The sequence below is a fragment of the Oryctolagus cuniculus genome, chromosome 1 (assembly GCF_051225735.1).
Source record: "Oryctolagus cuniculus isolate XC-2025 breed Fujian yellow rabbit chromosome 1, ASM5122573v1, whole genome shotgun sequence".
In the NCBI taxonomy this organism is placed as follows: domain Eukaryota; kingdom Metazoa; phylum Chordata; class Mammalia; order Lagomorpha; family Leporidae; genus Oryctolagus; species Oryctolagus cuniculus.
In genome coordinates this window covers 237,931,873-237,958,189 of record NC_142867.1, presented here as the reverse complement: position 1 = coordinate 237,958,189, position 26,317 = coordinate 237,931,873, and the positions used below count along the sequence as shown (strand labels likewise).

The 26,317-nt window shown below is 57.5% G+C and overlaps 1 protein-coding gene across 9 annotated transcripts in view; it reads left to right on the top strand.

Moving 5' to 3' along the window:
• The window catches only part of PNPLA7 (patatin like domain 7, lysophospholipase), an 88,479-nt gene that overhangs the window by 47,704 nt on the left and 14,458 nt on the right, over positions 1-26,317 (top strand). For 8 of the 9 annotated variants that reach the window (XR_016227116.1, XM_089323165.1, XM_089323151.1 and 5 more), the window contains exons 18-21: positions 807-930; positions 2,566-2,679; positions 6,523-6,592; positions 19,748-19,897. Coding sequence is in view for 8 of the 9 variants with exons in the window: in XM_089323165.1 (XP_089179291.1) it covers positions 807-930; positions 2,566-2,679; positions 6,523-6,592; positions 19,748-19,897 (458 nt within the window). In the remaining variant the exon portion in view is untranslated. Of the gene's footprint in view, positions 1-806; positions 931-2,565; positions 2,680-4,025; positions 4,440-6,522; positions 6,593-19,747; positions 19,898-26,317 lie in introns of those variants that run through there. The other variant, XM_089323185.1, reaches the window with a different exon arrangement.

Genomic DNA, 26,317 nt, shown 5'->3' with positions numbered 1-26,317 from the left:
TCTTCCCATGTCCAGACACGGAAACCCACCGCATCCCTGAAAATGACCAGTGGGGCCTCACTGACAAGAGCGCTTGTTTGAGCTGCTCCTGCGCTGAGCACTGAGGGAGTGTCGCACCTGAGACGGGCTGCTCCGAGCTCCGTCACCGACCAGGCTCACTCAGCCCACAGGCGGGCCTGGAGACAGCCGGCAGTTCTCATGGTGCTGGAAATTAAAACTAAAATTCTGTAGTTACGTCTTATTATTTTTTTCCGCCAGGCAGAGTTAGTAAGAGAGAGAGACACAGAGAGAGTTATAGACAGTGAGAGAGAGAGAGAGAGAAAGGTCTGCCTTCCATTGGTTCACTCCCCTAATGGCCACTACGGCCGGCACACTGCACCGATCCGAAGCCAGGAGCTGGGTACTTCCTCCTGGTCTCCCATGCGGGTGCAGGGACTCAAGCACTTGGGCCATCCTCTGCTGCCCTCCCAGGCCACGGCAGAGAGCTGGACTGGAGAGGAGCAACCAGGACTAGTACCCGGCGCCCCAACCGAGACTAGAACCCGGGATGCCGGCACCGAAGGCAGAGGATTAGCCTAGTGAGCCACGGTGCTGGCCTATAGTTACTTCTTTGAAACTGACGATAAACCCATACATGTTAACATATTTATTTTTGTGAAGAACAACTACATTTTTCCAAACTTTTAACTGAGAAGACTGCATGTTTATATTTCTGTGTACTCTGAGGTTCCCCGGGGGTCGGGGATGGGGGCTGGGGCTGGGGGGGGTGCTGGTGAGTTGCGGGCTCCAAGCCTCTGTCTCCACAGGCAGGGTGACAAGTCCGACTGCACATACATCGTCCTCAGCGGCCGGCTACGCTCTGTGGTCCGGAAGGAAGATGGAAAAAAGCGCCTGGTCGGGGAGTACGGCCGCGGAGACCTTGTTGGAGTGGTGGGTATTGGATCCTGCTGCCCTGCCCCCACTCCTGTCTTGCTATCTGCCACTGCCTGGCAGGTTGCCTGGGTGTGGGGAGTACAGCAGTACAATGACCTGTAGGGAGCTGGTCTCTGAACCCTGAGGCTCTGCCCTCTGGGAGCCCATAAGGGCTGGGCTGCGGGAGCCTTCCAGGTAGCTGGGGACAGGGGGAGCTGTCCTTGGTTTTCTGGGCACACAGCTCCCTTGCTCCCAGCTAGTCTGTGGCCCTGGTAGATGGATAGCAACAGGGAAGGCAACTGGCTGTGCGTCCGGGCCTCCGGAGCCGCCTCGCACAGCAGGCAGCTACGTCCAGGCACAGGCAGGTCCCTCCATCATAGCTGCAGCTGGCTGGCCCTGAGATGCTGCCATGGGGAGCTCGTGTGTCTGCAGGAAGAATAGTTTTAAGATAATGTTTCCTGGAGCTTGGAGTTCTGTTGATTTGTTTTAAACCAGAGTTTGGGGAAGCCCAGGGGCTCTCGGCCTCCAGGCCTGTCTTCAGGACAGCGTCTCTGAGGCTGCAGCACCTGGTGGTGTGTGCCCAGGGCTCCTTCCTCATGTGCGGCCCTTGGGACCCACGAGGGCTCTGTCACCACATCTGCCCTTGCCTCCACGTGCTCCCTAGGCAAGGCTCTGAGGCCTCAGAACCTCAGACTCGACCAAGACCCAGGTGGCCCCGCCTTCTGTGGACCACGCAGTGTGCACTGCAGCCTCTTGGCTGAAAGTGTGCACAACCAGCAAGATGCCTGCACGATGCCTTGGGTAACACGCCAGACGTGGGCCGCATCGGTGGGCCCGGGTCCACGCTTCTCCAGAGGCACGTGCTCCTGCAGGACGTCCAGATGGCCCTGTGCCGGCCGGAGTGGGGGCCAGAGCCCGACCCTGAGACCCGCCTGGGCTGCTGGCATGCTCAGTGGTCCTGCCTGTCGCTCCCCCTCTTCGTGGAGGAGCAACACAGGACCCTGCGCTGTTCTTTCGTCTGCTCGGCCCTCCCCGGGTTTGCTGCTGGTTCTTCCCGGGTTGGCTACTATCCCTTCCACCTCCGTGGAAGGGCAGTTCCCCCTGGCCGCATTCCCCACTTCCGCAGGGGAGCGGCACACCGCCGGCCGGCTCTTTCGGGGGCTGCACGGGTTCCCTTAGATGTTCCCCATAGATGTTCCCCATAGATGTTCCTGGTGCATGCCGTCTCTCTCCTCCTTTATAGTCCTCCTCCGCCAATCCCAACTCGGCTGCCCACACGCCGAGTACGCTGCTCTCCAATCAAGAGCAAGTCCTACAGTTAATTGGTTGAACTGGAGGCAGCTGTGCGGAAGCTGTTTTCTCCTCTCCCAGCGCCATATTGTGGGAGAGCAGATGCATAGAATAAGTCTTAATTCCAGTAACAGTCTAGTCCGGTTTGCTCCCCACACCTGCCAGCCCGAGCACTCACTGGATTCCGCCCGCACAGAGCAGAGGATTTGGCAGAGTCATTTTGCCCCCACCCTTGCTTCCTAAGCTCTACAGCTGTGTGTGGCTCTCCTGCAGGCTGCTGTCTGCTGGACCACTGCGCCCCAGGTGTGGCCGCCCTGCCCCTCCTGGGCAGTGCAGCCCCAGTGCCCACTTCCTCTTCCTCAGGTGGAGGCGCTGACCCACCAGGTCAGGGCAACCACAGTACACGCTGTACGGGACTCAGAACTGGCCAAGCTGCCTGCAGGAGCCCTGACATCCATCAAGCGCAGGTACCCACAGGTAAGAGTGGGGCCAGGTTCTTGTTCTGAACTGTGCCTTGAAGTCAGGTGGCGCATTGGTCAAAGTGCGGATGTGACCGACTGGGGTGAGCAGGTTGGGTGGTTTGGAGGAAGTGACACTTGAACACGTGGCTCTGAGTGCATGGGGCTTTCCCACGTGCTCATCTCAGGGCAGGTGGGACGGGTGAGCAGTCCAGGCAGCGAAGCTTGGGGCGTCCAGACGCTCCCAGGGCTGTTATACGTGCTGCTTCTGGTGTTGTTCTGTGGCTAGTGCCATGGGTGCAGCTCCGAAAGTGACAAAGAGTCTGCCCTCAGAGAGCTGGAGGTCTGGTCAAGGCTGCCCAGCAGCGAGGAGCCAGAGGAGCTGCCGGGCAGGTCTGTTTGATCTTTAATCCCATAACGTAAATTGTCCGTTCTGGGACAAATGGAGAGATAGGGGATGAGCGGCCCCCACATTCCCAGGGCCTCGCCCAGACCATTCCCACCACCTGCCCAGACCTCACCTCCAGGGGTCACCATGTGGTCCTTGCCCACCCTCCCCTCAGCTGGCCTGTGTCACAGTGGCGACCATGTTGACGTTGCTGTCCCACGAGTGCGGACATGTGGAATGTGGCCTGAGGGGCTGCAGCAGCTGCTGCCCTTCCTTGATTTGCTTGGTTCTGGCCTTGTTCTCTGTGTGGGGAGTCACCAGGCCAGGACAGCAGGGCCCTTGTCGGAGGATCCCGGCGGCACCTCAGAGGCAGCAGGTTCTAGGGGCGGTGTGCTGACGCCCGTCTTGCTGCACTGACAGCCCTCAAGGGCCTGCCGCACACGGTGCAGGTGAACATCGGTCAGCTGTGGGGGCTGCTGCAGTCTGTGCCCTGTGGATGGCATCAATAGTGGCCCTGTGACCCCCTTCACAGCCCCCCATGTGGCTCGTGCTGGCACCACTGGGCACGTGTGCAGCTTTCCTAGGTGGTGAGCTGCTGCTGGCCGGGAGACAGCACCTGTTGGCAGTGGCCTGAGGCTGAGTGCCAGGACGGTGTGCCCTGTGCTTGCCCCAGAACCCTTGGTCACTCTTGGTGGACTTGTTGGCTGTCCTGGCCCCCAGTCAGCCCTCTGCCCTGTCTTCTTTACACTTCTGTCTTGCATCCCGTCTGAATAAGATCATGCAGAAAGCAGTGTTTTCCGTGTCCCAGAGGCCCTGCAAGTGCTGTGGCCAGAGTCCGGGTCCACCGCACGGTGCAGGTCGTGGGCCATCAGCCTGGTGGATGTTTGAGCTGCTTCCAGCTGGGGGCAGCTGAACATATTCTTGCACAAATGTCTTTTTTTAATATTGATTTTCTTTTTTATTTATTTATTTGAAAGTCACAGTTACACAGAGGAAGAAGGAGAAGCAGAAAGAGAGAGAGAGGCCTTCCATCCTCTGGTTCACCCCCAACATGGCTGCAATGGCCAGAGCTGTGCAGATCCGAAGCCAGGAGCCAGGAGATTCTTCCAGGTCTCCCACGCGGGTGCAGGGGCTCAAGGACTTGGGCCGTCTTCCTCTGCTTTCCCAGGCCACAGCAGAGAGCTGGATGGGAAGTGGAGCAGCCGGGACTTGAATGGCGCCCACATGGGATGCTGGCACTGCAGGCGGCAGCCTTTCCAGCCACACCACAGTGCTGGCCCCAGCACAGATATCTCTACTGGACAATTTTGTCATTTCTCTTGCCAAACACTCAAGACTGGAATTGCTGGGTCATGAAGTGGGTGAGCAGTGGTTAAGACTCTCCTCAGGGTGTCCGCATCCCATGTCAGAGTGTCTGGCTTTGAGTGCAGCTTTGCCCCCAATTCCAGGCTTCCGGCTGGTGCATCCTGGGAGGCAGCAGTGATGGCGTGGGTTCCAGGATGGAGTTCCGGGCTCCTGGCTTTGGCCTGGCCTGGCCTTGGCTGTTGTGGGCATTTGAGGAGTGCGTCAATGGATCAGAGCTGTTTCTCTCTGTGTGTCCCTTTCAAGTAAATCAAACAAGAACGTGGCAGACAGCTCTTCAGAGTGCTGCATGAGTTCAGGTGCTTGGCGTCACCGCCACTCTTAGTGGTGCCAGTCCCTGTCGGTGTCAGCCATCATCTCGGGTAGGGAACGGTATCTCATTGTGGTTTGGATTCCATAGTTCTGAGGCTGAAAGCAGAGGGTCAGAGGGAGGAGGAGGAGGGGCACCCCTTCCAGGGCTCATCAAGATGACCCTCAGTGGGCTCAGCTGTCCCAGGAAGCTTGGTTTCTGGAGCAACGCATGCCTCCTTTCCAGTCGTCTGTGGTCACGGGGCTGCCACAGCAGCACACGAGCAGTTAAAGCACAGAGCTCTTTTTGCTTTTAATCAAAGTGTTTGAAAGCAAATTACAGTGGCCGGCGCCGCAGTTCACTAGGCTAATCCTTCGCCTGTGGTGCCAGTACTCCAGGTTCTAGTCCCATTTGGGGCACTGGTTCTGTCCTGGTTGCTCCTCTTCCAGTCCAGCTCTCTGCTGTGGCCCGGGAAGGCAGTGCAGGATGGCCCAAGTGCTTGGGCCCTGCACCTGCATGGGAGACCAGGAGGAAGTGCCTGGCTCCTGGCTTTGGATCGGCGCAGCGCGCCGGCCGTGGCAGCCATTTGGGGGGTGAACCAACAGAAGGAAGACCTTTCTCTCTATCTCTCTCTCTCACTGTCTAACTCTATCAAAAAAAAGAAAGAAATAAAGTAAATTATAGCAATTTTGTCAGTTAAAAATGAATTAAAATAGCATTTTTTAAAAAGTAAACTCCAGATATTTGACATTCTAATTTTGAATACTTGTCTACAACCCTAAAAACCTAATGTATTTTTTTATTTATTTTTTATTTTTTTTGACAGGCAGAGTGGATAGTGAGAGAGAGAGACAGAAAAGTCGTCCTTTTGCCGTTGGTTCACCCTCCAATGGCCGCCACGGACGGCGCGCTGCAGCCGGCGCACCGCGCTGATCCGAAGGCAGGAGCCAGGTGCTTCTCCTGGTCTCCCATGGGGTGCAGGGCCCAAGCACTTGGGCCATCCTCCACTGCACTCCCGGGCCACAGCAGAGAGCTGGCCTGGAAGAGGGGCAACCAGGACAGAATCCAGCGCCCCGACCGGGACTAGAACCCGGTGTGCCGGCGCCGCTAGGCGGAGGATTAGCCTAGTGAGCCGCGGCGCCGGCCACCTAATGTATTTTAATACAACCCAAAGTAGCCTTATTCCAGTGCTCATCTTTCTAGCTTAGACTGTTACTGGGTGCGCCTCAGGACCAGCCTACGTCCCAGTGGTACCCCCTCAGGAGGAACCCCACCAGCCTGTCCTTGTGTTGCCTTCAGGCCTTGGGTGGCTTCCTCCTGGATTGTCTGCTTGCTACTCTAAGTGAAGGGGAGAGGCCGATGAGGCTCGGAGTGACAGAGCTGTGCCGTCACACCTGCCATCCCACCAAAGCCCCTGGCATTGGATGTCTCCTCATCCTCATCCCACTTCCCTGGCAACCAGAGAGGTGGCTGGGGCTCCACTGTGCAGAGCCCACAGGAATTATAGTCAAGAGCAGTTTTGAAAAAGCGGATCCAACACCGCATGTCCTGAGTCTCGACACAATTTCAGTGTCATCATGGGGTCTGCTAATGCGCCTGGGGCAGCAGTGACGACTCAAGTACTCGGGTCCCTGCCACCCATGTGGGAGGCCAAGATGGAGTTCAGGCTCCTGGCTTCCGCCTGGCCCAGCCCTGACTGCTGTGACCATTCGCAGAGTGAACCAGTGGATTTGGAAGCTCGTTCTGTCTCCATCTTTCAAATAAATACATCTTTTAAATAATAGTTTTGTATTTAGAGGTCTGTCTGCTTATTCTGCCCCCAGGTGGTGACGCGTTTGATCCATCTTTTGGGCGAGAAGATCCTGGGCAGCCTTCAGCAGGCACCTGTGACAGGTGGGTCACCTTACCCCAGCCTTGGGGGCCCTGCCCACCCACCCACAGCCCTCCGTAGAGCCCCTCTCTGCTGTGGTTCCCCACCCAGCCACCAGCCCCACCTGGCCCTGGAGGCCAGAGCTGCAGCCTGCCTGGCTGCACAACCAGCTGCCACAGGGGAGCTACGTGAAGACGGGCTGGGTCTTTTGCACAGCGGTGGCCTTGTGCTTGGTAGTGGACATTTGCTGAAGGGATGGACGGACACACAGAGGCTGTGGGCCTGACCTGGTGTGGATGACCTGAATTTGATTACATCCATAACCACTGAGTCCACTGAGCCTATGAGTGGGCGTGGGCTTTGGGAAGACACTCCTCAGCACATGATGTGTCTGCTTCTGGTTTACTCTCAGCCTTCCTGGGCTGCTGTATTTGAAGTGAATTTCTGCTACTCCCCTGTAGCTGGGGGCAGAGACCTCAAAACCAGGTCCTGTGTCTGTTCAGTGTTGCAAAGCTGGTGGCAAAACCGAAGCTTAGCATCCGCAGCACGGCTGTGTTCTGTGGCCAAGGAGGGGACCTTGGAGGGGGTGGAGCCTGACAGGTCGGCTTCTCCCCTCCTGGGGCTGAGGAGCCCGGGGCTCAGGACACAGGGAATGGGGGTGGGCGTGCCAGTGACTGGGGGGGTTGGTCCTGGAGTTCTGGGATCTGGGAGCCGCCTCCTTTTTTGTCCATTCATGGTTCCTCCACCCAGGAGGGTGACTTCCCATGGAAATGAGACGATAGGGAGGCCTGCTGAGTGTTGAGCTCAGCTTGGTAGCCATCTTGGATCTCACCTGTGCGAAGCAGCAGGGCGTGGGCGGGACTTCTGCTCAGGGGGCACCTGTTCTGGGTGGGGCAGGGGCCTCTCTGGCTTGTGCAGGCTTTGCCCTGGGAAATAACCTCCCCTTCTTTATTTTCAATTCCTGTTCTTGAGGAATACTGATGTTACCGGAGAAAAAAACCATGGATTCTTGTCTTCGTGCAAGAAAGAATTCAGGCATGAGGCAGAGAGCAGTGGAAAGCAAGGTGGCAAGGTTTCTTAGGGCAGGGTATCCACAAGAATGATGGGCACCCCTCCAGACAGAACCTGAGCGAGAGCCCAGTTTACATTTAGGCTGGGGTTTTAAGGGAATGGGTCTTGCCTTCCCGCCTTTCTCCCCCGCCCTTCTCTTCAAGAACAAAGGACTTGTTGGATGTAAATATGAAAAATACCTTTCCAAGTTTTCCACTGAGGTTGTCGAAGGAAGCCTGGCTGGTGTCTGCCAAGGGGCTTAGCTCTAGGATGCCTGCCTTAGAGGAAGGATGTTTACCAGGCCAGGTGGAAGGGGGGACCGCCTGGAAGGTTACCAGGCCAGGTGGGGGGGGCACCTGGGAAGTTATCAGGCCAGATGTGGAGGGACCATCTGGGAGGTTATCAGGCCAGGTAGATGGGGGGGGACCACCTGGGAAGTTATCAGGCCAGGTGTGGGGGGACCACCTGGGAAGTTATCAGGCCAGGTGGAAGTGGGAACTGCCTGGAAGGTCATCAAGCCAGGAAGAAGGGGAGACCGCCTGGAAGATCACCAGGCCAGGTAGATGGGGGACCGCCTGGGAGGTTATCAGGCCAGGTGTGGGGGGACCACCTGGGAGGTTATCAGGCCAGGTGTGGGGGGACCGCCTGGGAGGTTATCAGGCCAGGTGTGGGGGGACCACCTGGGAAGTTATCAGGCCAGGTGTGGGGGGACCGCCTGGGAGGTTATCAGGCTAGATGTGGGGGGACCACCTGGGAGGTTATCAGGCCAGGTGTGGGGGGACCACCTGGGAGGTTATCAGGCCAGGTGTGGGGGGACCACCTGGGAAGTTATCAGGCCAGGTGTGGGGAGACCGCCTGGGAGGTTATCAGGCTAGGTGTGGGGGGACCACCTGGGAAGTTATCAGGCCAGGTGTGGGGGGACCACCTGGGAGGTTATCAGGCCAGGTGGGGGGGGACTACCTGGGAAGTTATCAGGCCAGGTGTGGGGGTACCACCTGGGAGGTTATCAGGCCAGGTGTGGGGGGACTACCTGGGAAGTTATCAGGCCAGGTGTGGGGGGACCACCTGGGAAGTTATCAGGCCAGGTGTGGGGGGACCGCCTGGGAGGTTATCAGGCCAGGTGTGGGGGGACCGCCTGGGAGGTTATCAGGCCAGGTGTGGGGGGACCACCTGGGAAGTTATCAGGCCAGGTGTGGGGAGACCGCCTGGGAGGTTATCAGGCTAGGTGTGGGGGGACCACCTGGGAAGTTATCAGGCCAGGTGTGGGGGGACCACCTGGGAGGTTATCAGGCCAGGTGGGGGGGGACTACCTGGGAAGTTATCAGGCCAGGTGTGGGGGTACCACCTGGGAGGTTATCAGGCCAGGTGTGGGGGGACTACCTGGGAAGTTATCAGGCCAGGTGTGGGGGGACCACCTGGGAAGTTATCAGGCCAGGTGTGGGGGGACCGCCTGGGAGGTTATCAGGCCAGGTGTGGGGGGACCGCCTGGGAGGTTATCAGGCCAGGTGTGGGGGGACCACCTGGGAGGTTATCAGGCCAGGTGTGGGGGGACCACCTGGGAGGTTATCAGGCCAGGTGTGGGGGGACCACCTGGGAGGTTATCAGGCCAGGTGTGGGGGGACCACCTGGGAGGTTATCAGGCCAGGTGTGGGGGGACCACCTGGGAAGTTATCAGGCCAGGTGTGGGGGTACCACCTGGGAGGTTATCAGGCCAGGTGTGGGGGGACTACCTGGGAAGTTATCAGGCCAGGTGTGGGGGGACCACCTGGGAAGTTATCAGGCCAGGTGTGGGGGGACCACCTGGGAGGTTATCAGGCCAGGTGTGGGGGGACCGCCTGGGAGGTTATCAGGCCAGGTGGGGGGGAACCACCTGGGAGGTTATCAGGGTCTGGGCGGGGCTCTGAAGTGCAGATACTGGGCTACACCTGGAAGGTTATGGGGTGACTTTGAAATGCAGATGCTGTATGGACTGTGTGGATGTCAGTTTTCTCAGACCCTTCTCGCACACGTAGGCTGATTTCTAACTAACTTCCTACCTAACACTGAGAGCCGTGTCTGTCTTCTGTAACTTCTGCAAGCTGAACGTGGGCCTTGGCAGGACCCATTAGAGGGGTGAATAAATCTGGTTATGTCACGGCTGAAGGTCTTTCATCCCCCTGGGTAATCATCATTTGTAATTTTATAGCCTCAATTTTTTTGGACACAAATGAAACCAACAGTTTAAATACAAGGCCCAGACGTCCCAAGGGGAAGGCCATGGGCAATGACCCCCAAGTGGGAGGAAGTCTGTGATGGCCCGGCCCCTCTTCGTCTGGCAAGGGGCCAGGTGCCTCTTCTGGGCTTTACAACCCTACCAGGTGCCCCAAGCACAACCCAAACCAAGCATTAGAGGGCAGTCCCGTTTCTCCCCTCCAGAACTCCCAGGAGGGTCTGGCCTTGTGGTACAGTGGCACCAGCATCCCATATGAATGCCGGTTTGAGTCCCAGCTACTCTGCTTCCACTCCTCTCCCTGCTAATGCACCTGGAAAGCAGCAGGTGACTGGCCAAGTACTTGGGCTCTGCCACCCATGTGGGAGACCTGGATGGAGCTCCTGGTCCTGGTCCCGGCCGTTGGGGCCATTTGGGGAGTGAACTAGTGGATGGAAGATCCCTCTCAGCCTCTCCCACTCTGTCTCTTGTTCTGCCTTTCAAATAAATAAATCGTTCATTAAAAAAAAAAAAAATACTCTCAAGAACACCATCCCCTGAAGTCAGTGAATTACTCGTTGTCTTCTTTTGGGGGAGGGGAGCTTTGGGGTTTTTCTGAGAGCTACTGTATCTTTTTTTTTTTTTTTTTTTAAGATTTATTTATTTGAAAGGCAGAGTTACAGAGAGAGCGAGCGAGAATGTGTGTCTGTCTGCTAGTTCACTCCCTGAATACCCACAACAACCAGGGCTGGGCCAGGCCAAAGCCAGGAGCTTGGAACTCCATCCAGGTCTCCCACATGGGTGCGAGGGCCCAAGCACCTGTGCCATCTTCCACTGCTTTCCCAGGCGGATTATCAGGGAGCTGAATCAGAAGTGGAGCAGCTGGGGCTCGAACTGGCACTCATACAGGATGCCAGTGTGATGGGTGGCGGCTTAACCCGCTGCACCACAGCACTGGCCCCAGAGCCACTTTGTAGACTGAGACTGTGTCACAAGGGTAGAGTGTGGTGGAATGAACAAAGAACCTGGGTTCTTGCTTTCCAGGAAGGGCAAGTGAAGAACACACTTTCTCGTTTTGCCGATCCTTCCTTGTCTGTAGAACTAAGGTCATGCTTGCATTGGTTCCTGCAGGCATTCCAGGACAGTCATGAAGGGCTGTCTGTGGCAAGCTAGCTAACGGAGCCCACGTGGTGGGACCATGGCAGGTTTTGTGAGCCCAGAGTCCTTTCTGAGTGTGGAGTGGCTGCTGCACTGGGAGTGATGGTCAGCAGCGTCCCCGCAGACTCCCTCAGAAAGGTCAGGGTTGCTGCCACGGGGGTGGGTTCAGAACCATTGGCAAGAAACAGGCGTGGCCTGATCTCACTGCCAGGGCTCTGTGTGCTTTGATCCCCCAGGCCTATGTTTGAGGATTCCCTGGGTGGCCTCAGAGAAAGCTTTGCCTCCAGAGGAATTGTGACATAGCCGGCACTCAGAAGTCTCCTCCCTGGCAGGAGCTAGGGCGTGGGGATGGAGCGCCGCTGGACCACACTCGGGGGTCTCCGGAGAGCTGTTGGGAGAGGGGTTGGGAGTCTCCAGAGGGCTGTTGGGAGAGGGCTTGGGGGTCTCTGGAGGGCTGTTGGGAGAGGGGTTGGGGGTCCACAGAGGGCTCTTAGGAGAGGGGTTGGGGGTCTCTGGAGGGCTGTTGGGAGAGGGGTTGGGGGTCTCAGGAGGGCTGTTGGAAGAAGGACAGGGGGTCCACAGAGGGCTGTTGGGGGTCAAGGGTCTCTGAGGGCTGTTGGGAGGGGGCAGGGGGTCTCTGCAGGGCTGTTAGGAGAGGGGTTGGGGGTCTCTGGAGGGCTGTTGGGAGAGGGGTCGGGGGTCTCTGCAGGGCTGTTGGAAGAGGGGCAGGGGTTCCACAGAGGGCTGTTGGGGGTCAAGGGTCTCTGAGGGCTGTTGGGAGAGGGGTTGGGGGTCTCAGGAGGGCTGTTGGGAGAGGGGTTGGGGGTCCACAGAGGGCTGTTGGGGGTCAAGGGTCTCTGAGGGCTGTTGGGAGAGGGGTTGGGGGTCCACAGAGGGCTGTTGGGAGAGGGGTTGGGGGTCCACAGAGGGCTGTTGGGGGTCAAGGGTCTCAGCCCTAGGGTGGGCAGTCGGCTCCAAGTCCAGCTTTGGGCTGTGCTGGGCTATGGACTGAGCTCAGAGGACAGCAGTGCCCTGAGCTGAGGCAGGGTCCGTGCTGGTGTAAACACAAGGGCTTTCTCAGAGCCTCTCCGGAAGGCAGGGGATTCTGGGTGTCCTTGAGTGACCCCTGAGTTTTGCTCCAGTTTGTGGCCTTTTTCCCTGCTGCTCGCGTCCTCCTTAGGATCACAGCTCCAGAACGGGTCATTGGCTGCATCTCACGTACCCTGTGATCCCAGCTGGGTTCGGCCTCAGGAACAGCCTCGAGCCTGGCTGGTTGTCCCCGTGACTGCCATTGTCCCTGTTTCTCTGCTGCCTGTGTCCCAGGCTTTCCAGGGCTACAGCCTTTTCTCCAACAAGGAGGACTCTTAGGATAGCCGGGCGTCCCGAGGGGTCAGTGGGCTTGGAGGTTTCCTGTAATCCAGAGGTGAGGGGGACAGAAAGGGTGACCAGGTTGTCCCCATTTGCACTGAGCTAGGGCTAGAGGGCCCTGGACATGTCTGGCAGTGTCCAGGGAGGCTGCGTGTGAAGGGACAGGAGCCTGGCTGGCAAAGCCCACAGCAGACACAGCGAGGAGGAGGGGATTGTGGGACAGGGCAGACTGGAAGCTGGTGGCACAGGTGTCCACTGGAGGACAGAGGGACATGCACGTGACAACCAATGCCCTCGCAGAATGCATGGCCCAGGTGACAAGTGTGGGTGTTGTGGTCCCTGTCACCTTCTTGGGTCTCAATATGGAACCCCTGGTCCCTCTCTTGTCCCGTGCAGGAGCCTGGAAACTACAGCTGCACACCCGGGATGGTGTCCCCACAGTGGCCCTGGCTTCAGATGGGTGTCTCCACCCTCATTATTCCATTCCTCAGGGTGACCGTTGGTGCTCCCCTGAGCCTGAGCCTGTCTTGGCTGCTGGGGTGCAGCCCTGCCTTGGGAATGAGGTGCAAACAGAGGTGGAATGATGGGATGTCAGCCCGTTAGTTCCTTGTGGCTGCCAGTTTTATTATACCCTTTGTATTTGGGGGGCAGAGACCCCAACACCAGCCCTTGTGTCTCCCTGGTGTCAGGAGCCCAGCGGTGAAGCTGGAGCTGAGCATCCACGGCACAGCTGTGTGCGTGGCCGAGGAGGGGGTCACGGGGGTGGGAGGAGCCTGACAGTCGGCTTCTCCCCTCCTGCAGCCGAGGAGCTCCAGGCGCAGGGCCACAGGGAATGGGGGTGGGCGTGCCAGTGACTGGGAGGGTTGGTCTTGGAGTTCTGGGATCTGGAACCGCCTCCTTTTTTGTCCTTTCATGGTTCCTCCACCCAGGAGGGTGACTTCCCATGGAAATGAGACGACAGGGAGGCCGGCGGTCTGTTGTGGGCTCATTGGCAGCCATCTTGGATCTCACCTGTGCAAGTAGTGGGGTGTGGGCGGGACTTCTGCTCAGGGGGCACCTGTTCTGGGTGGGGCAGGGGCCCTGCTGGCTTGTGCAGGCTTTGCCCTGGGTGGCATTTCTTACGGAAAGCCTGGAGAGGGGTCATGTTTTAGTCATTCTTCTGACAGTCTTTAATCACGTGTTTGTGGCATCCACATTCAGTGTAATTATCTCGTTAGCAGTTTTGCCTGCCATTTTTTTTTAAGACTTATTTTATTTAGTTGAAAGACAGAGTTACAGAGAGAGGTAGAGACACAGAGAGAGGTCTTCCATCTGCTGGTTCACTCCCCAGATGGCTGCAATGGCCAGAGCTGTGCAGATCCGAAGCCAGGAGCCAGGAGCTTTTTCCGGGTCTCCCATGCAGGTGCAGGGACCCAAGCACTTGGGCCATCCTCCACTGCTATCCCAGGCCATAGCAGAGAGCTGGATCAGAAGAGGAGCAGCCCGGACCAGAACCAGTGCCCACATGGGATGCCAGTGCCTCAGGCCAGGGATTTAACCCGGTGCACCACAGCGCCAGCCCCTTGTTTATTTTTGAGAAAGCTTTATGTATGTATGTTTGTATGTATGTATTTGAAAAGAGTTACAGTGAGAGGGGGAGGGAAAAAGAGAGAGAGAGAGAGAGACCTCCCATCTGCTGGTTCACTCCCTAAATGGCCGCAACAACTGGGGCCCTGCCAGGCTGCAGCCAAGAGTCTGAAACTCCATCTGAGTCTCCCATGTGGGTGCAGAGGCCCAAGTACTTGGCCATCATTTGCTGCCTTCCCAGGTGCATCAGCAGGGAGCTGGGTCAGAAGTGGAGCAGCCAGAACATGAACTGGCACTCACATGGATGCTGTCATCACAGACAGCAACCACTGTACCACAACGCCGGCCCCTTATTTTTTCTGTTCACTTCCCACTTTTAAAAAACTGCTTTCCCCTTTCCTGTTTCCTTTTGAAAGCTTGCGTGTTTCTGAGTGTCCGTGCTGGTTTGTCAGTTGTGGGCCCCATCACATTTCTTCTTAGGGTATTTCCAGTGCTGGCTCCAGGGCCCTTGTCCACGGTTACCAGCAACGCATGGCTTTACCTGGAGTGGGGAGCCTCGGCGCCTTTAGGTCACGGTGTGCTCAGAGCCCTCACAGCGTCTGTGGCATCCGCGGTTTCTTGCTGGCGTCTCCTTTCCTCCTGCAGAGCCTCCCGCAGCAGCTGTGCCAGCACGGGTCTGAGCTCGCCGAGCCGGCGTGCCCTCCACCTCGTCCTGGGGGGCGTTTGCCGGGCGCTGACCTGGAGGCTCTGTTCCAGGCTGCTCCCTTTGTGTTTAGCTTCAGCACCAGACACTTGGAAGTGTCTGGGCAGGAGCACCTTGGGGTCATTCTGTGTGCAGTGTGCTCCTTTTCTGTCTGTAGGGTTACACCTTCTGCCAGATGTGGGTGTCCTCAGCTGTTAGTTCTTCAGATATCTTTGTAGCTGCTCACTCTTTCCTCTCCCGCAAGTTTGAGGGCGCAGCACTCGGCCTTCACTGGTGGCCCAGGGCCTCGGGTCCCTGTGTGTGTCTCAGTCCTTTTCCCGCCCTGGCGCCGGAGGGCAGTGCCTGCGGGTCAGCTTCAGATCCACTGATTCCACCCCGACCCTGTTTTCGCTCTGGTTGTTGGATCTTGGTTCTCATCGATAGCTTCTGTCTCTTCCCCGAGACTCCTGTTTTGTGTTTGTTTCAGCAGTATTCGTGATTGCTGGTTCTGGGGCGATGACACCGTCCTTGTCAAATAATCACGCCATTTTGTCTGTCTGTTACACAGCACTCTGCAAACTGGCTGGCAGGGTTGCTGTGGAAGCCGCAGCACTGGGTCCCTGCTCTGACATACGGCTGGTGCTGGGTGCCGGCAGAAAGCACTGAATCTCAGGACTGCTCCAGGAGCATAAAGGCACCTACGGACAGAAGCGGAGCTTACAGGGCCGTGTTTCCTGTGTATCGAGGTCCCTGGAAGCTTCGGTTGGCCAGTGCTGTTACCGAAGTCCTTGTCTTCACAGAAGGAAGAATTCAGACACAAGACAGAGTAGTGGTGACCGAGGTAGCAAGGTTTGAGGAAGAGAATTCACCTGCAGGCCTGGCGGGGACTCAGGGAAGAACTGAGGGCCCAGTCTGCTGTGGGTGTGGGTGTGGGCCCTGCGTCTCCTCTCTGGGCCATGGCTGGGGAAGTCTTCCTGGGCGTGGCATTGATGAAGTTCCTCCCAGAGCGTCATGGTGCAGCCGCCTCTAAGCTGCCCCCAGGAGAGCCTGGCACCCACCTAACAAGGTTGTGGGCAGGGGCGAGACCTGCTGTGCCATCACACGAGAATTCTTTTCCTGTAGCACTTCCCATTGTCTTCAGCCCCCTTCACACCTAAGTTGTGTCTGCAGAGCCACCTGGACAGTGATGTCTTGTTCTTTTGAGGACTGAAGATGGCAGAATGGGCTGTGGTGAGTCAGGTGGTGGTGACTTGCTTGGGGCATGGGGTTCCTGGAAAGATACGCTTTATACCTGACCAGGAGCTGTGCCCTGTGGGAGGTGAGGGACCCAGGGCCTGAGCCTAAGGATGCTGTGGGGCTGTACTGTGCTCTGTGGGAGGTGAGGGACCCAGGGCCTGAGCCCAGGGATGCTGTGGGGCTGTGCTCTGTGGGAGGTGAGGGACCCAGGACCTGAGCCCAGGGACGCTGTGGGGCTGTGCTCTGTGGGAGGTGAGGGACCCAGGACCTGAGCCTAGGGACCCTGTGAGGCTGTGCCCTGTGGGAGGTGAGGGACCCAGGACCTGAGCCTAGGGACCCTTTGGGGCTGTGCCCTGTGGGAGGTGAGGGACCCAGGACCTGAGCCCAGGGACGCTGTGGGGCTGTGCCCTGTGGGAGGTGAGGGACCCAGGACCTGAGCCCAGGGATGCTGTGGGGCTGTGCTGTGCTCTGTGGGAGGTGAGGGACCCAGGGCCTGAGCCCAGGGACCCTGTGGGGCTGTGCTGTGCCCTGTGGGAGGTGAGGGACCCAGGGCCTGAGCCCAGGGACGCTGTGGGCTGTGCTGTGCTCTGTGGGAGGTGAGGGACCCAGGACCTGAGCCCAGGGACGCTGTGGGGCTGTGCTCTGTGGGAGGTGAGGGACCCAGGGCCTGAGCCCAGGGACGCTGTGGGCTGTGCTGTACTTTCCTCTCTTCAGTGAGGGAGGGGCCCGGATTCGACGGTGGTGGCCAGTGCCTGCAGCTTCTCCCCTTGTTCTCTCAGGGTTTTCTTTGTTCTCCGTGTGCGTGGTAATTTTGGATTGCAATCTGGAACTTGGATATTATGTTCTGCAGCTCTGACTCCCTGTAAATCTTCCTCAGCCAGGGTGCTGGGTCTGCTGGCTTCTGCGCGAGAGCCTCTCTCTGGCCAGGCCTGGCTTCCTGCCTGAACCAGGCCCCCACTGCAGGTTTATGGAGTTCCTTTCTCTTTCTCTGCCTCCAGTGTGGGGAGGCCCATTTCCTGGCCTTTGCTTCATGCTGGTTAGCCTTGGAGGCAGTAGCCCTCACTGCGGGGTGGGGGTGGGGGGGTGGGGGACAGACCAGCCCCTGACAGCCCTGTGGCCAGGAGGAGGCTCTGCTAGTTCTGTGCATTACAGAATGAGGTTCCCAGAGCCGGGGGGTCCAGAGCCAGCCTCGGTCTCTTCGAAGCAGTAGGAGGTAGGTGCTCGCTCCCTCTCCTTCCTGCAGACCCAGACCTGCACAGGGGCTCTTCTTAAGGCAAGACGGAGTCTGCAAAACTGCGGAAGAAGCTCCCTGACACGGGAGCTCCCTGGGAAGGATGAGAGTGGGAGGAGCCAGAGCCAGGCATTGTTGAGGCCTGGGCTCCGGTGGGCTGAGGTGGGTGGGGTCCTTTGTCTCACCTTTGTTTTTAAGTTTGCTCCATTGATTCTTTTTTTTTTTTTGACAGGCAGAGTGGACAGTGAGAGAGAGAGAGACAGAGAGAAAGGTCTTCCTTTGCCGTTGGTTCACCCTCCAATGGCCGCCGCGGCCAGCGCGATGCGACCGGCGCACCGCGCTGATCCGATGGCAGGAGCCAGGAGCCAGGTGCTTTTCCTGGTCTCCCATGGGGTGCAGGGCCCAAGCACCTGGGCCATCCTCCACTGCACTCCCGGGCCACAGCAGAGGGCTGGCCTGGAAGAGGGGCAACCGGGACAGAATCCGGCGCCCCGACCGGGACTAGAACCCGGTGTGCCGGCGCCGCTAGGCGGAGGATTAGCCTAGTGAGCCGCGGCGCCGGCCTGCTCCATTGATTCTTACTTGGATAGGATTCCTCCTCTCACTGGGGGTTCAGCGTGTCCCCCCATCAGCAGCAGTGCTTGGAGATGGCCAGGGCTGGCCTCTGGAAGAGGAGAGGACACCCTGGCCCCTGGGAGATGCCTTGGGCACCACACCGTGGCAGGGGCAGGTGGCCCTCTGAGCAGTGTGGCTCCGGGCTCTGCAGAGGGTGCTGCGGGCTTGGTCTGCATCACCCAGCCCTCCACTTTCAGGGAGACACTTGCTGGGGCTGTGCTCAGAGCGGGGGTGGGGGCATCGATCCCCGGAGCTGAGGGTTGAGTCTGGCAGGGCTGGGAGGAGCAGAGCTGGGGCCTGCGACCCGTGCGGGCCCAGCTGGAGCTGCAGCACGAGAGGAAGTTGCCAGGCCGGAGCCACCAGGGCTCTCAAGGACCACAGACAGGCCGAGGTTGCCGGTGTTGGGTGTTCCTGACGGGTGGGGGCGCTGGAGGCCTGGTGCAGATGGGGCCCTGTCCAGGCTCATTCTTGGCCACCGTGTGCTTGGGAGGATGGCTACAGAAACCCAGAGGCTGGACGGACTGGCAGTGAGTGTGGACGGCGAGAAGGACGTGGCCCAGGGAGCTCCTGGCAGTCAGGCAGAGAGGACTGGGGGAGCTGAGCCCCAGCATCCTGCGTCTTGAATGTGGAGTTGAGACACTTGGGCCTCGTCTGTAGTTCTATGTATGGATTCAGACACTTTCACTTTGGAAGGGTTTAAATGTTTATTTAATAATGGAAATATATCTATAAACTTTTCTTTGGGTTTTTTATTCACAGAGTTAGCGATGTGTTTCTTTTTTAAATTATTCATTCATTCATATTTATTTGAAGGGCAGTGACATATAGACAGACAGAAAGAGATCTTCCATTTGCTAGTTCACTGCTCATCACACAGGACGGCCAGGAGCCAGGCACTGCGTGCACCCCTGTGGGTGGCAGACCCAAGCACTCGAGCCATCACTGCTGCCTCCCAGCTGTGCGTTAGCAGGAAGCTGGGATTGGAAGAAGAGCTAGAGTTTGAACCTTGAACCCGGGCATTCCAGTATGGGATGCAGGTGTCCTGAGTGGTGTCTTCACCGACATCTGTCTTGCCAGTCGCCGAGGGTGTGTTCATTCCTTGCGATGGCTCTGTGGTCACTCGCAGCACTGTCTTCCCCAAGAACAGGCACCTGCGCTGTGTTTGACTTGCCAGCCATGGTGTGCAGCAGGTCACTGGGTCCTGAGCCCTGGTCCGACTCACTCCCTCCTCGCTGGCCCTCAGCTCCTTTCACCTGCCCCCTGCCCCCCTCTGACTTCTGTGTCAGGTGGTGGTGGACCAGCATCCAGCTAGAGCAGGAACTCCAAGTCTGGTAGTTTTTGGAAACTGGCTTCGCAGGAGTGAGAAGAACAGACCAGGAGTGCAGCTCTCGGGGAGTGCAGGCCATAGCATGGTGCCACACTGGTGCCACGCTGATGGCCTGAGGGGAGGAGACAGCAGAGGAGGGTGGTCGCAGGATAGGAGGGTGGGAGCAGGGAGGGGCCCACAGCTCGCTCAGGTCAGCACCTCCCTGAAAGCAGGAGATGCCTCTCGCCAGCGAGCGGCTTTGTTCTGGGAGTAGAGAGTGCTGGCAGAGGCTGCGGCGCTTGCAGGCCCACCTGGCTCCTTGCTGCTGTGTCAGCCCGCGCGGTGGCCTGCTGGTCTGAACGAGCCCCTCGTGGGACCCTTATAGGCCCGTGGTCCCCTCAGGCTGGCTCAGTTTCCTTCCCAGGCTCAGGGCTGTGGCATCTCCCTGGGAGTTCACTCCTCCCAGCCTGGCCTCCCTGGGTTTCTGGAAGTCCAGTGTAGGTAGAGAAGGGACAGTAGACATGTCCCCATCTTCAGAGCACATGCTGGTCCTCCGCTGGGCAGATGCAGGCACTCCTGCGCCTTTCTCCATCTCACCTGTTTGCCTTTGGCCAGTGTCGGGCAATGTCAGTCAGGGTGTACGTGGAGTCCATGGGCACCTGCAGCAGGTCCCATGGTTCATCAGGCCCTGCTGACCACTGTTCTCATCCGGAGCATCTCGGCCACCCAAGTCCAAGGCCCAGCCTCCCAGGCTGACGTCCTGTCCTGCACCCCACAGGTCACCAGCTTGGGCTCCACGCCACAGGCAGCAAGTGGGACTCTGGGAGCCTGGCGGGCAACCTGTCCACGGTGGCAGCGATGCCTGTGTCTGAGGATGTGCCCCTCACGGCCTTCGCTCTGGAGCTGAAACATGCCCTCTGCGCCATCGGTAAGTTAGGCCACCCGTGCCCATGCAGCCCGCCTGTGTCCATCCAGCCCCTCCATGTCCATCCAGCCCACCTGTGTCCATCCAACTGGACTGCACATCCAGTCCACCCCCTGTCCAGCCTACCTATACCTGTGCAACCCACCCATGCCCATCCAACCCAACTGGCTCCCAGCACATCCTGGTGGTCCTGTGTGTCTCAGATGGCCTAAGGGGTCAAAGAGTAACAGTCCTCATTAGCTACCAGGGCGGGAGCCACCCTCTTCTACAGGCTGAGCTGGGATAGAAAAGGGCTCTGGACCAACGGCAACCTCCACTTTGACCCTGAACCAGACTAAAGGACTGGACTCTGGACAGCCCTTGCTGTGGGAGGAGCCTGTGGCTGAGGGCGTCAGGTGCTCAGGGACCAAGACAGTTCATGAGTACAGATCCTAGCATCCCTCCTCATCACACTCACTGATGCCCCCAGGCCCCCCTCATCCCCATAGACCCCTCCTCATCCCTCTCACAGACCCGCGAGCTATCCTGGAGTCAGCAGCCATTGTTTTTGTTCAGAAATCGGCTGCCTCGCAGCAGGCTGAGTTCATGGGAAACTCAGTCCTTTGGGTTTTTGTCATGGGAATGCTTCAAATTCCTGATTACTGCATAAATTTGAGACTTAAGAACATGAAATTGAACATCTTAGAACTTTCCAGATTTCCCCAAATCAGAAGATGTTCTGGTTTCCTAACACTTGCATTACAAGTTTTCATGAACTTGCAAGTGGCCACATGATACAGTGACATCGGTGTTCTGGGGTGGGTGAGTTGCTTCTCCAAAGTGCATGAATGCCGTGATGTTGAGAAATTGTCAGGAAGCCTTGTCGTGTCTGCCTGAGAGAGGTGGCAGAAAACATGACACGGAGCCCGAGGGAAGACTGACAGCACTGGAGGCACTAGTGTGTAAAAGCTGCTGCTTGCCTTGTCTGATTGTCCGCGTCTTAGTCCACCTCGCAGATTCCACAGTGGGCAGGAAAGTCCACTCGTTCCCAGTGCGGCTGGTCAGGTTGTTCCCAGGGACATGGATCAGATGGATTGTTCAGGCTGTTTCTGTGACGTTCGTCAATTCTGAGCATTCAGAATTGTTCCAGAACATGCCGGTCAGCTTCCTCAGCGGTTCCCAGGGATCCTGGTCAGACTGTTCAGACTGTGTGGTGTAGATCCCGGCGGCACTGCGGAGAATGCACAGGCTGTTCCCAGAGGCGTCGGCAGGTTGTTCAGCCGTTCCTGGTGGTGTCGGTCAGATTGGTTGGAGTCGTTCCTGGTCACGTTGGCAGATGATCAGATCGTGGTGGGTCCCAGATGTCGGGTTGCTCCAAGTCCTCCCCAGGTGCATGGGTCAGGCCGTGCATCCACCGCATCTACACGTTGTGCTGTGGATGTAAGCATATTCTCTTCTTAAAAAAGGGTTTTTACTGGGGCCAGTGTTGTGGCGCAGCGGGTTAAGCTGCTGCCTGCAGGGCTGGCATCTCACATAGGCCCCGGTTTATGTCCTGGCTGCTCCACTTGCAGTCCAGCTCCCTGCTAATGCACCTGGGAAAGCAGTGGAAGATGGCCCAAGTCCTCGGGCCCCTGCACCCATGTGGGAGACCCAGGTGAAGCTCCTGGCTCCTGGCTTCAGCCTGGTCCAACACTGGCTGTTGCAGTCATTTGGGGGAGTGAACCAGTGGATGGAAGACCTCTCTCTGTCTCCCCTTCTCTTTCTGTAACTCTGACTTTCAGATAAGTAAAATACATCTTTTTAAAAAAGTTTTAATTTTGGAATAATTATATTATAACAGGTCCTTTGCCAAGTTTACCATCTTGGTAGCGCCTTAGTTGACAGTATCAAAGATGAGTACATGCGTGTGTGTCCTGTGCCTTGGACACAGGTGTCGCCTGGTGTTGCCAACACTGCAGTCGGCTGCTGGGGCACCCGCCACTGCGGGACCCCTCCAGCTGCCACTTGCAAGTTGGCTCCGCCCACCAACATCCTATTTCTGGCAGTCGTGAGCTCTGCCTCATCTCCGGTTCTGTCATCCCAGGAGTGTGATGGGAACGGAGCCGACAGAGTGACCTCTGAAGTGGGCCGTCCTTACCGTGGCGTCGCCAAGGGCCGTGGTTTTTTCCATTCGTGTAGAGGATTTCACATTTTAATCACTCAGTCATGGATGTTGGGTCGCTTCCAATTCGGGTGCATCACAAATAAAGCTGCTACAACCATTTTTGTAATGGATTTTAGGATTTTTATGTGTTTTCATTTTGTCTGAAAGAGATCTTCCAGCTACTGGTTTACTCTCCAAATGTCCACAGCAACTAGGGTCAGCCAGGCTGAAGGCAGGAGCCTGGGACTCAGTCTGGGTCTCCCACATGGTAGCAGGGACCTCAGTCCATGAGCCATCGCCTGCCGTCTCCCAGGGTGTGCGTTAGCAGGAAGCTGGACTGACAGCAAAGGAGCCAAGACTTGAACTGGGCAGTGCAGTGTGGGACGGGGGCGTCCCAGACAGTGTCTCGGCCGCTCTGCCTGACAGCGGCACCGCGTCGCCGTGTGTGGATGCCCGGCAGCCTGATGAGTGTGGCAGAGACGCTCCGTCTGGAAGGCACCGACGAGCGGCGTCCTGACGGGCTGCAGCGGGAGTGGCCTGGGCTCCCACGGCCTGGCAGCGACTGGTGCGGTGGTCACCCTCGAGGTCAGCTGCCCGCTTGGTAGCCGTGGATGGAGGTGGTGAACGGCGTTTCATGTCCTTTCTTGCTGTCTGTGAATCCTCCTCTGAATGTGCTTTCTGTTTCTTGCCGCTAAGGTTGGGGATTTCGGTGTATCCTCGAGCTCCCTGTCTTTCCCAGTAGACTTTATTTTTTAGAGTAGTTTTAGCTTCACAACAACACTGAGCAGACGGTACAGAGAACTCGTACAGTCACCTCCTCTGTCAACACCCCCAGGAGAGTGGGGCCTTGTCAGGGTGATGGGCCTGCCGGACGCACGTCATCTCCCAGGTGCACGGGACACGCAGGGACTGCTGTTGTGTCGTCTGCACAAGAAGGACACATGACCACTGCCGTGGGGTGCTGGCCAGCAGTTTCCCGGCGGGCTCTGCCGGTTTGTCCCTCCCTCCCACTAGCCCCTGCCATCCCTGGCCTTTTGCTGTCTCCACAGTTCCACGTTTTTCAGAATCTCCTGTGGTTGGGTTCATACTTGCAGATCAGCCTCTTGTTAGGAGCTGACGTTTCCTCTGTGCACATCTCCTGTTAGTGCTGAGCAGTGCTCCCTGGTCTGAGGCCGCCACGGTCCCCAGTTCACATTTCCTGTTAGTGCTGAGCAGTGCGCCCTGGTCCGAGGCCGCCACGGTCCCCAGTTCACATTTCCTGTTAGTGCTGAGCAGTGCGCCCTGGTCCGAGGCCGCCACCGTCCCCAGTTCACATTTCCTGTTAGTGCTGAGCAGTGCTCCCTGGTCCGAGGCCGCCACGGTCCCCAGTTCTCCTGAATGGCCTCTCTCGGGCCTCCAGGTTTGTGAACAAAGCAGATGTCTACATCCACACGCAGACCTAGCTCTTTAACTCCTTTGGTTAAATAGCGGGAGTGTGACTGCTGGAAGCTGTGATGAGAACATGCTCAGGTTTGTGGCTGCCAAGCTTCTCGCAGAGTGACTGTGCTGTTCTGCATCCCCACCCACAAAGAGCAAGGCTCCCGTTGCCCCAGCCCTTGCCAGCACTGGTGGCATCGGTAACTCGGCCCTGGCCTGGTGGTAGGTGTGTGGTGCTGTGGTGTGACTGCAGCTTGCATTTCCCGAATGACACACGACGTGCCTTTCCTTTTAAATTTACAATCTGGGGCCAGCATTGTGGTGCCTTGGGTTGGGCTGCTACTTGTGACACCAGAAACGCATATGGGAGTGATGGCTGTAGTCCTGGCTGCTCCATTTCTGATCCAGCTCCCTACTAATGGCCTGGGAATGCAGCAGAAAGTACTGGGCCCCTGCCACCCACATAGGAGACCCAGATACAATTCTAGGTTCCTGCCTTTGGCTGGAATTTTAAAAATATAAATAAACAAACAAACTTGGGTCCAGTGTTATGGCATAGTAGTTATGGTCCAGTGTTATGGCCCTCCGCCTGCGGCACTGGCATCCCATATTGGATCTGATTCCAGTCTCAGCTGCTCCACTTATATCCAGCTCCCTGCTAATGGCCTGGGAAAGCAGTGGAAGATGGACCAAGTCGTTGGGCCCCTGCACCTGCGTGGAAGACCCAGGGGAAGCTCCTGGCTCCTGGTTTAGGCCTGGCCTAGCTCCCGCCATTGCAGCCATGTGGGGACTGAATTAGCAGATGGAAGACCTCTCTATCTCTGTCCCTCTCTCTGTAACTTTTCCTCTCAAATAAATAAAAAAAGCTTTGATAATAAATAAGTAAACTCAGTCTACTTGGGACTGATTTTTATTATGGTCCAAGATTTGTTTTCTCTGTGGGGATTTTGTAGAGTGCAGGCAGGCCTGAGCCCCCACCCCCCAAGTTACAGGCAGCAGGGACAGCAAGAGCCTGGGATCTGTGCAAGTCAGGCCCCAGGGCTGAGGAAAGCTGCCCACCTTTCAGAGTGAGAGATCTGCCATCCCCTGCTTCACTCCCCAAATGGCTGCAACAACCAGGTCTGGGCCAGACCAAGCCAGCAGCCAGGAGCTCCATCCGGTCTCCCACATGGGTGCAGGGCCCAAGCACTTGGGCTGTCACCTGCTGCTTTCCCAGGTACATCAGCAGGGAGCTGGAATGGAAGCAGAGCAGCCAGGACAAGAACTGGTGCCCATATGGGATGCCGGCGTTGGAGAGGCAACTTAACCCACTGTCCTCACTGGGCAAAAGCCTATGGATCTCCTGTTTCCAGGGGAGCTGGAGCAGAAGTGGAGCAGGGCCAGCGCTGTGGTGTGGCAGGTGAAGCCTTTGTCTTCAGTGCCGGCATCCCATATGGGCACCGGTTCAAGTCCCGGCTGCTCTATTTCTGATCCAGCTCCCTGCTATGACTTGGGAAAGCAGCTGAAGATGGCTCAAGTACTTGGGCCCCTGCACCCTTGTGGGAGACATGGAGGAAGCTTCCGGCTCCTGGCTTCGGCCTGGCCCAGCTCCAGCCATTGCAGCCATTTGAGAAATGAACTGGATAGAAGATTCATTCTCTCTCTCTCTCTCTCTCTCTACCCCCCCCCCCATATCTCTACCTTTAGAATAAATAAATAAATCTTAAAAAAAAAAAAAAAAAGAAAGAAAGGAAAAAAGAAGTGGAGCAGCCAGGACTTGAACCAGTGCCCATAGGGGATGCCGGCACTGCAGGCGGCAGCTTTATCCACTAGGCCTCAGCACTGGCCCCACTACAATTATTCCTTTTTTTTTTTTTTTTTTGACAGGCAGAGTGAACAGTAAGAGAGAGACAGAGAGAAAGGTCTTCCTTTTCCGCTGGTTCACCCCCCAATGGCTGCTGTGGCTGGCACGCTGCGGCCAGTGCACCGTGCTGATCCGAAGCCAGGAGCCAGATGCTTCCTCCCGGTCTCCCATGCGGGTGCAGGGCCCAAGGACTTGGGCCATCCTCCACTGCACTCCCGGGCCACAGCATAGAGCTGGACTGGAAGAGGAGCAACCGGGACAGAATCCGGCGCCCCGACCGGGACTAGAACCCGGTGTGCGGGTGCTGCAGGTGGAAGATTAGCCTAGTGAGCCGTGGTGCCAGCCTACAGTTATTCTTTTTTTAATAATTTTTTAGCCGGCGCCGTGGCTCACTAGGCTAATCCTCCGCCTGCAGCACCCGCACACCGGGTTCTAGTCCCGGTCGGGGCGCCGGATTCTGTCCCGGTTGCCCCTCTTCCAGGCCAGCTCTCTGCTGTGGCCAGGGAGTGCAGTGGAGGATGGCCCAAGTACTTCAGCCCTGCACCCCATGGGAGACCAGGAGAAGCACCTGGCTCCTGGCTTCAGATCAGCGCAGTGCGCCGGCCGCAGCGCACCAGCCACGGCAGCTATTGGAGGGTGAACCAATGGCAAAGGAAGACCTTTCTCTCTGTCTCTCTCTCTCTCACTGTCCACTCTGCCTGTCAAAAAAATTTTTTTTAATTTTTATTTATTTGAAAGACAGAGTTACAAAGAGAGGTAGAGCCAGAGAGAGAGAGAGAGAGGTCTTCCATTCTGCTGGTTCACTCCCCAAATGACCGCAATGGCCAGAGCTGAGCTGATCCAAAGGCAGGAGCCGGAAGCTTCTTCTGGGTTTCCCACGTGGGTGCAGGGCCCAAGCACTTGGGCCATTTTCCACTGCTTTCCCAGGTCATAGCAGAGAGCTGGATCGGAAGTGGAGCAGCCAGGACTCAAACCGGCCCCCATATGGGATGCCAGCGCTGAAGGCTGGAACTTTAACCCACCTCGCCACAGCGCTGGCCCC